The sequence below is a fragment of the Centrocercus urophasianus genome, unplaced genomic scaffold (assembly GCF_019232065.1).
Source record: "Centrocercus urophasianus isolate 14NV4802_14NV808 unplaced genomic scaffold, USGS_Curo_1.0 seq_16, whole genome shotgun sequence".
Classification (NCBI taxonomy): domain Eukaryota; kingdom Metazoa; phylum Chordata; class Aves; order Galliformes; family Phasianidae; genus Centrocercus; species Centrocercus urophasianus.
Window position 1 is genome coordinate 37,712,573 of NW_024884711.1, and position 13,653 is coordinate 37,726,225.

The following is a 13,653-nucleotide window of genomic DNA, read 5'->3' on the forward strand; positions in this document are numbered from 1 at the left end:
GAATCTCCTGTGGATCAAGGCCTTTTGGTTAGAAACATGCTGGAGATACTAGACTGCTAGCTGAAGAAGAAAGCATCGTGGCTTCTCACATAAGAATCTGCTGCATCCGAGTGTTAGAAAATAAAGGGTATGGGAACTCAATCTTGAAAATAACTGGAATCTTCCTGCCAGCTGAAAACCAGGAGTCAATCCCCATTGTATAGAAAAGGGCTCTGTAATGGGGAAAAGCAGTCACAAGGCTGTATGAACAGATCATTTTGACAACTAGCATTCAGCACATTAAGTGATTCTTCTACTGGCCTCAGCAGCGGGGCTCTCTGACTGGGGTGGAAGAGGTGTAAAGAACAATCAGACATTACTGTCCAGATAGAACATGCTAGAGAACTCAGTATATGTTACAGTGTATCTGTAAATTGTAAGCATAAAATATCCAAAGACAGGGCAGCAGAGATTTCTTTAGCATAAATAAATCCTAAGCAACTCCAATGTATGGCAATTTAGAAGTATTTAAAGGCAAAGCTAGCAGTTCAGCCCCCCACACACCGGGCGGGAAGGGTAAGGATAGCCTTGTAAAATGAGCTAAGAAATGGCCAGCCCTGCTACATCACCTCTCTCTTTAGAACAGCAGGGAACATGGGCTGGGCTTATCAGAGAGCAGGCAGGGACTAGTGGAAATCTCTGGACAATATAATTTGTAATGCATACGCAACGGAAGGTGCAATTCACACCGTAATCAATTAAATTAATTAATTAACACTATTCAAGCATGATCTTGAAGACTGGATGTGGCTCAGGGCAGTCTGGTCTAGAGGTTGACAACGCTGCCCACAGCACAGGGGTTGAAACTAGATGATCTTTTAAGGTCCTTTTCAACCACTCTATGATTCTATGATCAGCTGATTTTCAGGACTCGGTGTTACAGATTCCCACTGATTACATACCCCACTTTGATGTGACTCATACTTGTGATTCACAAGCTGTCATTTTTTTTTAATAAAGCAGAGCATAGGTGATCTACAACAGAATCAGCTTTTAGACATTTCAGTATGTGAAGAATGACTTTTTTGACTTGTGTAATAATCACCTTGAGCTCTGCAGCTTCAGGAGCAGTAAGCCTGTAATTCAAAAGGATAAGTGTAAAGAAATAAACAAGAAAATATCTTCCCATCCTGACTGATGAATACAGCTGGGGTTTTCCTGCCACCTTTGGTGCCATTCTCCCTAATCACCTCTTCCAGCAAAAAAATCACGAAGTATGTAACCTCACAATCAAGCCATGAGGTGTAAATCTCCCAAAACAACCCCTTTACTGGAGCTGTGTAATTGTGAGCGCTAGGGTAGATCAGTTCTTGAAGCTGTGAAAAGAACTGCAAGACCAGAAACTGTCAACTTAGCTGATGCTGAAATGAAGTGTCAGGCGTTGCACATCCAGTACTTTGAAAAAGTCATTCTATGATTCGACAATAATGTGAACAGGGAGACATGGTCTCCTTGTTCAGATTGCGCAGTTTTTTGCATCTGAAGGACAAAGCACAGTTGCCTCGACACAGTTTTGCAGTTCTACTGCTCCTGATATGGCTGAAGCAGTCCCTCCCCACCCACATCAGCAGCTGGTGGTCTCAAAGGACAATGGCAGCAGCTGGGAATCACTAGCACAGAAAGGATGCTTTAGATACACTCCTTTGCAGCCTGAGCTGCAATGGCCCTAAAAAGCAGTAATCTCAAAGAGATACTGCAACTCAGTGTGACTTTAGCATCTCTGGATAAAAAGCACTATCCAGCATTAAAGCATCTCTCAGAGTTCACAACTAACCCACAGTATTTCGTAGTATGTTTTTTAACTGGTAAAAATATTCACTGTTTCATAGCTGCATCTGAATTTCCTGTATATTTACTACAGACTTCATCAAGTGCTTCTTATTTTAAACCTGAAGCTTTCAGCCACTTTACAGTTAACCTTTCTTGTGTACAGTAAATGAGTTTGCAAAAGTCTTCTTCTGCAGTGTTAGGGTAAACTTGCACTCTCAGCATCCTGTTGTTGTATGTATTTATTGGGGAAAGAGTTTGAAGCTGCCCAGTCAAAGCAAAATCACGCAGACCATGCAGGTTACACAAGTGCTGACTCCGAAGAGTGAAGGACTGCGTATGTCTTCCCTTCCTCAGTCAGTTCACACCTGATAATTTGAGTCCTGACTCTCTGCTAGTGTTCTTGACCACGCTGTAGGATGTTATCAGGCTGCAAATAAGACCTCTTAAAAATATTCAAGTCCAGCCTTTCCAACAGAAATCCCATAGGCCACCTTCACAATCTATCCACAGCCTGGTTTGATGTGAAAAAAACATCCTTTTGCCCTACAGTAATTCAGACACGTGTGTGTAATTCAGGCACATCAGGACTGCATACCCAGCAGAGATTTAACTGATCATCTGAAACATCAATTTCTGTAAAAGACAAGGTGAGGACTCTAATTTCCTTGTCCTTCAACACTGTACAGTCATTTACAGAATGGCAAAGAGAACGGGGTATCTTTATAACCAATTAGCACTACAATTCCAAGTTCAAACGAACGTTCAAGTAAGGTGAGCTGAGAACCTGCTAACACTTCATTACTGAATTTTACCACTTTTCAGATGTGCTCCTTTATCCATTGAGGAATATATGCCCACGAATGAGAACTAAAGGATCCTCATTACTGCTATAATTGAACAGAACACACTTCTGATGAATTGCTTTTTAAGAACTTCTTCTGCTCTTCTGTGCCACAGAGGGGTATTTGATGCTGAGTTAAAGCAGAATGCCACATTTCTCAATGTAAATTGAAAATTTTAGGAGAACCCTGTGACTTAAATTATGCTACATGCTAATAACACACATCATGATATTTAATGATATAACTCATGAGAGATTCATGGAAAACTGTTGTTTTATAACCATAATTTTATAATTAGCATTTTAGTTAAAAAAAAAAAAAAAAAGATACATTTCTTGAGTTTGAGGTATGGTCTTTTTCTACATATTCAAATACTCTGCTATGATGGCTGGGTCGTATTAAAAAGTCTGGTGCTAAATGGACTAATGGCCAAGTGCAAGGTTAATTTCAGTTGAGGAGTACATTTTATTTTTGAATAGCTGGAAACAAAGGTGCCACAAATAGGCTGCTATAGAAAGTATTTGCTTATTTTTCAAACACTCAACTTTAAATTATGAAACTTTAACCGTTTTATCCTTGCTCACTGATAAGCTTTATAGAGCTTGCCTTCTATTACTAGAAACATGTGATATTTGTAGCTTTGCAAAACATTCATCAGATGGGCTGAAATTTTTCATGCAATTTTCTCCACAGATCTCCAACATAACTGAGAAGGGGAGAAATAAAACTGCTCCAAAAGCAAATACAAAAACAAAAAACCAACTGAAAAGTTGATTTGATATTTATGAGATCAAGAACAGGAAATATGATTCAAGATCCTAACGCCTGAAAAAGGAAAGTTTGAGAAATAAAAACATATGCCTATATAGTCCTCCTTGAGTCTCAGCATAAGGCTAAAGAGGACAGGAATACAAAATTACAAACTTTTTTCAGAATACATACAACAGAATACAACTTTTGCATAGGATCAGTTACAAGGTTAACCCAAACATCTCCAGGCCTCAGTTTGCTGCCTGTTGACTGGGGATAGATACGTATAAACGTGTGAGCACACACCTCACATAGTGGTTGCAGTATTTAAAGGGCATTGTGAAATGCTCAGAAGCAATAAAATGACAAAACTAAGTACAAAGAAGTAAATGGCTAACGTGCTTATTTCCATTAAAATCTGAGTTGATGTCAGAGTGTTTCAAAAAATTCCTAACCACAAAATCTCTATAAATGATATGATTCCCCATTAAGGTATAATTAGCTTTTAAAAATGAGTTAAACAGTTAAAGAACCAAATGTTCTCCCACATGAACAATAACTAAATGGAAATCGGTATGATCTGCTCAAACCTGGAACATGAGAGATGTGGTTTTGAGTCCTGGCCCTGCTGCAGACCTGCTATGCATAGATAGAATAAGGCCTGCATGTTAGTTGGTTTGGTGGTACTGTAAATTCCATGAAATAGGATGGTAATACTCAGACTTGTAATTATGTACAATTAACAGTAATTATTACTGTTAAACCATCTCTTGAAAATTTGTAACGAACTGCTGTTAACAATGGTTTTAATATGTATCATTATCATCTAGAGCTTAGACCTTTTTACACTGCATTAATGAAAACCACTGTTTAACAATGGCTGGTACCTGCACCACAACCTTATTTTGATGTTGTCTCTATGCGTTAAAAAAATGTAACTAACATGCCAAAGGGACAAGGCTGGAGATCTGGTAAGTATGGTTTGTCTTAACTAGTCCTACAGCACAATTTCACAAGGTTTGTTGCCAAACATAGCAGCTGATCAGAGAAGTCAGAAAGTGCACATGTTCATGCTGTCAATCACGAGACAATCACACAGCTTGGTGCTGCTGTCTGTGCGTTGGAGTATCACTGCAGCCAAGTTGAATTCCTATGATTAGAGTTATGGAAGCAATAGAGAATTGTAGATCTATGTAAGCAGTAATGGACTTTTGTCAATTTACCAAGTAATTAATATTTATTTAGCTGTAAAGGAAGCATGAATATTCACTGAACTATAGGATTCTGTGTAGAGCTGTGACTCAGATGTGGATATCTTACATAATCTCTGGGCAGGTCACTCAATCTGTCTTACCTTCTCCTCCCATTGGAAAAAATATTTAGCTTCTCCTGACCTATGTCTGCTCAGACTGTTTAGACAGCAGTCTGCTTGACACAGGGGCTGCTTCTTTACACAGACAGTCAACTATTTACTTGTGACATATGAAAGGTACTGACACAGAAATATTGCATATTTAAAATACTAAGCATAACTCAATGCCGTGCAGAATAATGACTGGATTCTACTTAAATTTTATTTTTCTGACAGAGAGAATCCATTGCATGCAATCAATTAGGATTGTATGTTTGAAAAGATCTCTCTCCCTGCAAAGCTGCATAATAGCATCAGGAATTATAAAATATTATTCTTTAATTTGTAAGGTCTCACAAACTCCAAAGTACTTTGTGCTTTGCAGGTTTAAGCAACTGTTCCAGGTCAGCAGTTCCTAAATACTAGTAATTCATGAAGCCTTCTTCCATTGATAAGCAGTATAAAATCATTTGAGAAAGCAACTACTAGAGTGTAGTTTAAAGGAGTAAAACAGAAGGTTAAAAAAAAAGAGAGAGAAAAGGTAGCCTAAAGCAGCAACTTCCTCACAAAGCAGAAATCTTGTCCTATTTCATTCCTGTTCATAGGGAGCTATCTTCCTAAATATACCAAATAGCTCTTTTTTTTTTTTGAACTAGCAATCTTAATTTTTAAAAAGTCTTGTCAAATATCATTTTAACAACAATCAATGAATTAATGCAATCATTGTGTCTATAAATAACCTACACAGCTCCTTTTACATCTGTTTGACCACAGATCAGGAAAGAAACATCTAGTTAGTCTAATTTTGTTTTACTTTTGTGGACTAATAAGGTCCAAGCACATCATTCCTGGAGAGATGCGTTCTTCTCCCAGACTGCTAAGCTGGTGCTGCAGGAGAAACAGGGCTGATTTTCTTCTGTCACACAGCACACAGTGTTATTTGCAATATTTTATTCACATCTGTGCACACATTCCTCAGCTACTAGCATACAGGAGAAAAAATGTCAAATCTCTTTGATCTCATCAATCTGCCATTATAAAATGGAAGCATTCAGTCATTAAATTCACATTGAGAATTAGAAGTTACTTAACAAGTAGAAAACTCATTATGGAAAAAAGTGTACTACTTGACTTATTCAACTACAACAAAACTTAACAATAAAGAAATAAAAATCATAAACTCATTACCTCTATATCAATATGGCTAGCAATACATAACACTACTTTTGCAACACTGAGCTTTTAAAATAACCTTATTTTTATTCTTTAATAACACAATCAATCTATTTTGGAAAAAAAAAACAACAACAACACCTACAATCAAAAAGAACAAACTACCCACTAAAGAAAACTTCTACCCACAATGAAGTCTACCTACCTACATCCCTCTAAGTGTTGGTGTTTTACAGGAATCAGTCACTGTACCTCTCTCTCCTTCAGTCCTCCATCAGCTGTTCCAGTTACAGAAAGGAAGATGAGCTCTGCAATCAGAACTTTGAGTTAGCTGAAGGAATGATTCAGTGCAGTCTCCTCAGTGGCCTTAGGTTTGTTTTTATGCCCATTTTATGTATTGAACAGGGGTAAGGCCTGGGAGAAACAAGAATTGTAGAATGCCTTAGGTTGGAAAGGACCTTAAAGATCACCTAGTTCCAAACTTTTTGCCATGAGCAGGGTTACTACCCACCAACTAAGGCTGCCCAGGGCCCCATCCAGCCTGGCTTTGAGCACCTCCAGGAATGGGGCATCCACAGCTTCTCTGAGCAGCCTGTGCCAGCACCTCACCACCCTCTGAGTAAAGAATTTCTTCCTCACATCTAACCTAAATCTACCCTCTTAGTTTAAAGCCATTCCCCCTTGTCCTATCACTATTAGACTGTGTAAAAAGAAGATGGTATGTCTGTACATCTAAAGTGGTATGTATCTGGAATCTGGAGGACCTTCTAGAAGAAGGATATTATGGGGCTAAACATATTTTGAAATCTAAGCTTTAACTTTTTCTTCCTTGACAAGAACTGTAATCTGCTGAAATAAAATAAATACAAAATAAAAAATAAAAAAGCATTTGGAGCAGCAGTTGTTTCACTGTTTTAGACTTTTAAGTAATCAATGCTTCATATATGGTGACCATCTAATGTATCAGCCATGGCTCCTGCACTTCTTGGGGTATCTTTCCTACTAGCAATCTATCCTCAAAATTAACTTTTATTCCTTTTCCTCACCAGTCTCTGTTGTCCTAGCCATGTCTTTATTCATGGTTGCTCATTGCAATTGTGGGAATTGCTTCCTCATTGCAATTGTGGGAAACTGAAATAACTTAGTAAGGAAAACAATACCTATGTTAGCAGAAGCAGTAGTTTGATCTAGAACAAACGTTGAGATACACTTCCTTGTAAAACACACCTCTGACAAGATCCGATCTCCTCTCAGGTACCATGGTGTGCTTTACTGCCTCTACCAGATACGGATTGGCAAGATACAGCAACCTTGAAATTATCTCTAGGACTGTGTGTCACAAGGAGAGGTCTTCTGCAGCATTGTTTCTATGGGACTTTTTACCAGATACCTTGAAGGCAGGGTTAACAGGATTAAAAACAGGATCCAGAAGCACTATGGGAACACACCCATGAAATGAGGAGATAGGCAGCAGTGTGATACCAATCTCCTCAGCCGGCTGCGAGGTGATGCAGCGCTGCCACATGAGGTAGATGGGAAGCAGCCACAGAACACGATTCTTTCCAGCAATTTTGCAAGTCCAAAAACTGGGAGGGAGAAGAAACCCCTAATTCTTCCAATTAACCGTAGTTAGCACAGATTGAGATCTGTGCTAAATAAACTCTTGGACAAGGCTGACTTGACGTTTGGTCAAACAAAAGCATCTGCATCTCCTGGAATTCACCTCAGCTTCACGCGACAGAAGAGACGCTCCCTTAGATCGCTCATAGACCGTTTTTCTCAGCTCGCCTTAACAGAAGGAATTGAGGAAACATCCCTCCACGTTCCTAAAATCCTTCCGCGTCAGCTTATCGCTTGCTTTGAAAGTCACTCCTGCCTCTGCCCGCGGCAGCTGCTCTGAGAGCTGCGGGCAGCCGTGCGTTGCTATCGCTGTGGTCTCAGCACCGCCGAAAGCAGGGACAGGCACGGCCGAAGCGAGGCGGAATCTCCCGCTTCCCAGTGGGCCCCACCCACGGCTCCGGCGGCCGTGAGGAGCCAAACTTCCTCGGGCTGGCGGGCGGCTCCTGGCCGCCTCCGCGCGCTCATTCGGAGCGGGTGACGTCAGGCGCGTCACGTGCCGCCCGCCGTCACGCCGCGCGCGGGGCGCCCCTCCGCCAATCCGGTGGCGCAGGTGCCGGCCGAGCGCGCCGTTCCGCCCGGGGCCGCCGGCCAATCCCTTCCGCCGGCGGAGGAGGGACTTCCGCCGGGAGCCGGAAGCGGGTCTCTCATGCGAGCGGGTGGTTGAGTCTCGGCTCGGAGACGTTTCGGGCCCCGCAGCCGCCGCCGCCGCCTCCTACCCCGCGCCCCCCCTCCCGCTGTGCTGCCGCCGCCCGCGCCTCGTCCCGGCCCCGCCCCGCTGCTCCGCTCTCCTCCTCCCGGCATCCGGCGGCGGCGAGGCCCCGGCGGCGGCGGCGGCGCGGCGAGAGGCCCCGGCGCCAGCGGAAAGCCCGGCGGCGGCGAGAGGCCCCGGCGCCCGGCGGAGACCCCTGCGCCCACCCCTCTTCTCCCCGTCGAGGCTCGGCCCGAGGGCGGCGGCGGCTGCGACAGGTGAGCGCGAGGGGCCGCGGGGCCCATCTGCGGCGGGAGGGGAATGGCGGAGCCGGGGACCGCGGGCCCCTCCAGGGCCGCCCCTCGCGCCCCGGGGAGGCGGCCGGAGCCGCCATCTTCCTACCCGAGGCGGCTCCCGGGGGAGCGGGAAGAGGAGGAGGAGGAGGAGGAGGAGGAGGAAGCGAAGGAGGAGGCAGCCGCCGGCTCGGGGCCTGGCTGGCGGCGGGACAGGGCGAGGCGCCGGGCCCGGCCTCCTCGGCGACGGAGAGGCAGCCGGGGGAGCGCTGCCGTGAGGCCGGCGGGGTGCCGCCGGAGGGCGGGCCTAAGGCACCGCGACGCGGCCGTGACCCCTTCCCGAGGAGCGCGGCTGGAGCGAGGCAGGCGCGGGCGGTGCCAACCCCTGACGGAGAGCTGCGCCCCGAAGAGGTGAAGGGGCTGCGCCGGAGCCGTGCGGGTTACGGAACGCGGGAGGAGGTCGCCGCACGGAGCGTGTTTTGCACCTGGGATTCTCTTGTTGTTGGGCCTTTGCTGGCCGCTGCCGTCAAGTTGTTTTCACTCTCAGTTTCAGTTTGTGCAGATGCTCGAAATTACTACGTAGCTTTGCCCACTGTTTAGACAGATGCGTGCTTGCCAAACAATGTTGTACGAGATTCCTCCGTGGCAGATAAGTATAATTATTTATATTCTGCAGGTAATGGAATTGAGGCGAAGTGGTTAAGGCTTGCCTATGGCCACAGAAAGAGTTGGTTTCCAAACCGCCATTTAAACTTGAGTCACAGTTGGGGTGAAATTGTAGCAGTTCTGTTTTCCAGCCTCGTGTCTGGCTCTGGCCTGGTTTTGGTGGCCACATCTGAATCTTCAACGAAGTTCTTAGAGCAGTGCCTCAGGATCATTGCTGCAAAGCATTAACCTTTCACGTGGTTTAATTTTTATGTAAATCTTACCTGGTTTGAAAGGATTGGATAATTTTTAAAAGGTCAAAGTGTGTTTTGTTCTTTTTCCTAACTTGTTAGGATTTCACAATTCCAGGATTTTGATTTGGATCTGGAACTTTTTATCAGCTGAACTTTCACTTGTTTCCTGCTGACTTGGAAGCTGTTCTTCTAGTTAATTCTTAAGATATGGAACTAATCAGCTTATTCGCTCTGGCGATTAGAATGGCATTGATGTTTTCTATTGGATATTATGTGTTGTGGGCAGGGAACAGCAGAAGAAAAATAAGGTATGGCCTGATGTGGTGAATACAGAAATAGAGTGCTTTTTTATACGTAATGTCTACAGGAAATTTTATTCTACTAGGTGTGCTGCCATTTTTATGGGTATGCAGTTTATGCAAATAGCCAAAATCAGTGTTGTGTTTAATTGGGCTCATATCTGAAGAAGGAGTGGTATTCCTTGTTGCCACTGAAATATAAGGTTTGTATAAATAAGTTTTTAGGAAACATTTGATCTCTAGGATATTCCCAGATAAGTGATTACAAATTTTCTTAGTATTAAATTGGGTCCTTACTTGTAAGTAATGTTCGGGAATAGATTTATTTTTTCCCCTGTAATTCTTTTTATTGTGTGTGTCTGTTTACACATGTATGCCTTAAACGAACAAAGAGATCAGCCCAAGTGTGTTCTGTGTTGGTTGCTTTTTATGGCTTGCTCTAATACAAATATGCCTGTAGAAAGGCATCGGTGATTTATGTGTAATATGTACATTTAGATCTGTGGCTGGAACTCAAATCTAGTTCAGTGCAGAGCAAGATGGTGGAGACCTCAGGATTTTGATTTCTTTTTAATTTCTTTTGAGATATGAAGTAAGTGATTACAGGCAATCTCCAACTTTGATTTTAGCTTCAAGTGAAATTAACTACTTTGTTTATTTTATTGAAGTGCAAAATAAATACCAGCTTACCTTTGTGTAATCTGCATGTGCTGGGGAGATATGCTGCTGTGTTTCTTAAGTAACATATCTGGCAGAGGTTTTCTTTTAGATTAGTAGCGAGCTTAATTGGCACAGCCATATGAGCTTCCTTAAATATTGAGTATATTGCCTACCAAAATGCACCTTCTAGATGCAGAAGAGATATTTCTCACCTTGGTGCGTGACAAATCTGAAGTGACAAGTAGTAATAAAGGAGTTGTAAAGAACAAAGTAATGGGGTGTAGAGCTTCCAGGAGTTCATATGTTTTTAAACCAGGTTGCTTTCTGGCTCTTCAGTGCTTAAAATGTTTAATTCTGTGATTCCTGAATACATATTTATCAGATTTGTGAAGATTACAGCTGGACAATACGAGTGAGTGCATGGAGCATTTGATTCATGCTTTCTGTTTGTGTTGGAAGAAGTGGGTTTATTCAAGGGCTGCGGCCTGACTGATTTTGAAGAACAGCATCCTTCTCTCGGAGATCTTTGAAAGAAGATGCAGAGGTGGCTGTCAAGGTATCTAGGGAATGTGGTGTCAAGAAGGCTGTCCCTGGTGCTCAGGAAAGGGCAGAAAAGGCCATGTGAAGAAAGCAAGGAAGCACAGTTTCAAACCTGGGGAATAGCAGACTTTAGGAAGCGCAATTTTTTGCGTGTGTGTATATGAGGATCTGGTTTATGATGTAAGATGCTCGTTCTGTTAAAAGTGATCTATATAATAGATACGTATCTTTCGATTCTTTAACATTTCCATGTATTGTGATGTCTTCAGACAACAGGTCACTGTAATTCTTAGAAATGACTGCATTTATTCTTGCGTGTAACTGTTAGTATTAAACTCACATGAGCCTTAAAACTATCCTGTAGTTTGCATTCAGAATGGGAACACAGGTGCGAGTGGAAAGGAAGGATGTTACAAAATTGAACGTTGTAAGGAAGAAAATTAACCCCTCCCCCTGCAGTTTTGTAAGAGGAAATAGTATGTGGAGAGCTGTGTAGAAGATGATTAAAAGCTGCTATTGTAGTAAAAGGCTCAGGAAAGGGATTTAAGCAGTCATGTTCCCTAAGCAAAGTGTGCGTGTGCTGAATCTAAAATGTTTTATGACATAGATCTGTTTTATATGAGCTGGAGTGGTTAAAGAGCTAGCCAGCTGGATGGCTTCTCACAAGGTAAACCCGGTCATCAAATTAGTGAGGGGAAGATTATCTAAAACTCCAGGTTTAAAATAATACTTGTTTTATGTGATATTCTCGAGAAAGAAACTGCAAGCACACTCAATCCGCTCTTACAAAGAAGGAAATTGGAAATGTGAAGGCTAACTTCTCCAAAGCTTTTAGCCTTCTTGTGCTAAATTTGGGGCAAGCCAGTAAGTCATAACAGTAGAACCTGAAAATACTGAGCTTGTGAAGCACTTTATCTGAATATGAAACTAGCAATAGTGATATTTCAGCAGGTCAATAAAAGTAATTTGATGCTGTGCAAACTGGATAATTGAAGACCCATTTCTGTTACAACAGCATGTATTTCTGAGGTTTTGTCTGACAATACAAATTATCCTAGAACAGTAATTTTGAAGAAGTTTGTAGAAGTTGATTTTTATTTTGTTTGTACCCGCCATTCATTTACATTTAGCAACTTTCAAAGAGCTGTAAAAGAGAAATATTCTGTCAGCTGGTTCACAGCTCACGTATCTGAAGTTTTTGTGAAGTGTTGGAGCCAAGAATAGATCTGTTTTTTTCATTGGTCTTTCATGTTTGTTTGCTGTCCGTGCTGCTGCTCTGTGCCCTTTCCAAGGGGAGAGTGGCTTCCCCCCATTAGGAAGCAGGTGCCACAGAGTAATAGCTGCAGAGAACAGGGGTACTTAAATTAGGTGTGACTGTAACACGGCATAATTTTGTGATTAGGATAGCTGTGACGGCGTTCTGTGATGTGTGCTGCTGCAGGTATTTTGTGTCTGGCTATGTGTTTCAGGAACAGCAATTAACTCCAAAATAGGAAGTCTGACGGAGTTACCAGTATGTGGCCAGCTATTTAGCCTAGAACATTGCAGAGAATTGGGGAAATGCTGTTTGGACGCCCTGATGAATCACCAATTTCTTTGAGCCTTAATCTTTTCTAACACTCATTTGCAGTGGAGGGCTGGGCTGCGCGTATTCTGGATCCTGTCAGTCCAGCTCCTTAATGGGTAGCTGAATGATGTAATACAAAAGGAATCATTCGTTCATAAGCTGAATGGATTGCCGCCGCCTCTGTGCTTCCAGCAGCTCTGTTGTCCGCATAAGGCTATTGGCATGTAAGGAGCTGGCGTCCCCAAAAGTATATCCTGCAGAGAAGGTTTGTTCAGGATACCTTTGTATCATAGCCATCTCAAATTCAGTATACGTATGTACAGCTGCTGTACCTTAAGCACAACTTTGGGTTTTGGATGGATGTACATGGAGACAGATACAGGATGTCTGCATATATCTGCCATGGTAGCTTGTGGCATTAGACTTAGAAAACCTTTATCTCTCAGGGACTTCTTGGAAGTCCTTACCGCTTACACTGTTAAAACTGCACATAAACTGATAGCAATGTAAAGGCTTAAGAAATGAGTCCTTCAGATGCTGTCAGTAATTCATGTGGAACTTCTTCAGGAATGTACTGTGTTATGAGCACAGTTGTAGAACGTAGCTTTCCATCTAAAGCTTACTTCTCAAGCTGTGAGAACTTCTTGCAAGTCAGTTTAAATACTGAATCGTTATATATTTAAAGTTTTTTCACATTCTCTTACACAAGGTATTTTCTCTTTGCTTAATTAATTCTCCCTCAATTTCATACTGGTTCTGCCCTGCTAGACTCTGGAAATAAGTGACAGTGGAGAAGTATTAATACTTTATTGAGGACATTTGTTAGACAGATTCCATCTGTCCTGGTAATGATGTTACAGGCTCACGTGACAAAATTGCAGACTTCTGTTATTCCATGAAAGATATTTCTCTGCAGATCGAACCTTCTGCATCTATTTTCAAGTATTTTATTATTGTAGGATGTCAGTGGGGAGACTCAAGAAATGAAACATTACCTAAATAGCAGCTGTATCAAGGGAAAAATATTTAACCATTCGGTACAGCTCACTTGTCAGAAACAGCAAAATGCTTGAGAAACCTGCCAGCAAAGTCTGTTGCCGGCTTTATGGGTTTGTTTGCTGTCAGTGTTGGTATGCATAAGCGTAGTTTTACAGGTTGTGAT

The 13,653-nt window shown here is 42.5% G+C and overlaps 2 protein-coding genes across 4 annotated transcripts in view; both read left to right on the forward strand.

The window, feature by feature from the left end:
- LOC122159643 (translation initiation factor IF-2-like) overlaps nucleotides 1–9,126 on the forward strand; it is a 39,880-nt gene extending 30,754 nt beyond the window's left edge. Inside the window, exon 2 of the mRNA XM_042817429.1 lies at nucleotides 7,792–9,126. Within this exon, the coding sequence (XP_042673363.1) occupies nucleotides 7,792–9,126 (1,335 nt within the window). The remainder of the gene's footprint in view (nucleotides 1–7,791) is intronic.
- LARP4B (La ribonucleoprotein 4B) overlaps nucleotides 8,436–13,653 on the forward strand; it is a 52,869-nt gene continuing 47,651 nt past the window's right edge. For all 3 annotated transcript variants that reach the window (XM_042816669.1, XM_042816671.1, XM_042816672.1), the window contains exon 1: nucleotides 8,436–8,511. The gene's annotated coding sequence lies outside the window, so the exon portion shown is untranslated. The remainder of the gene's footprint in view (nucleotides 8,512–13,653) is intronic.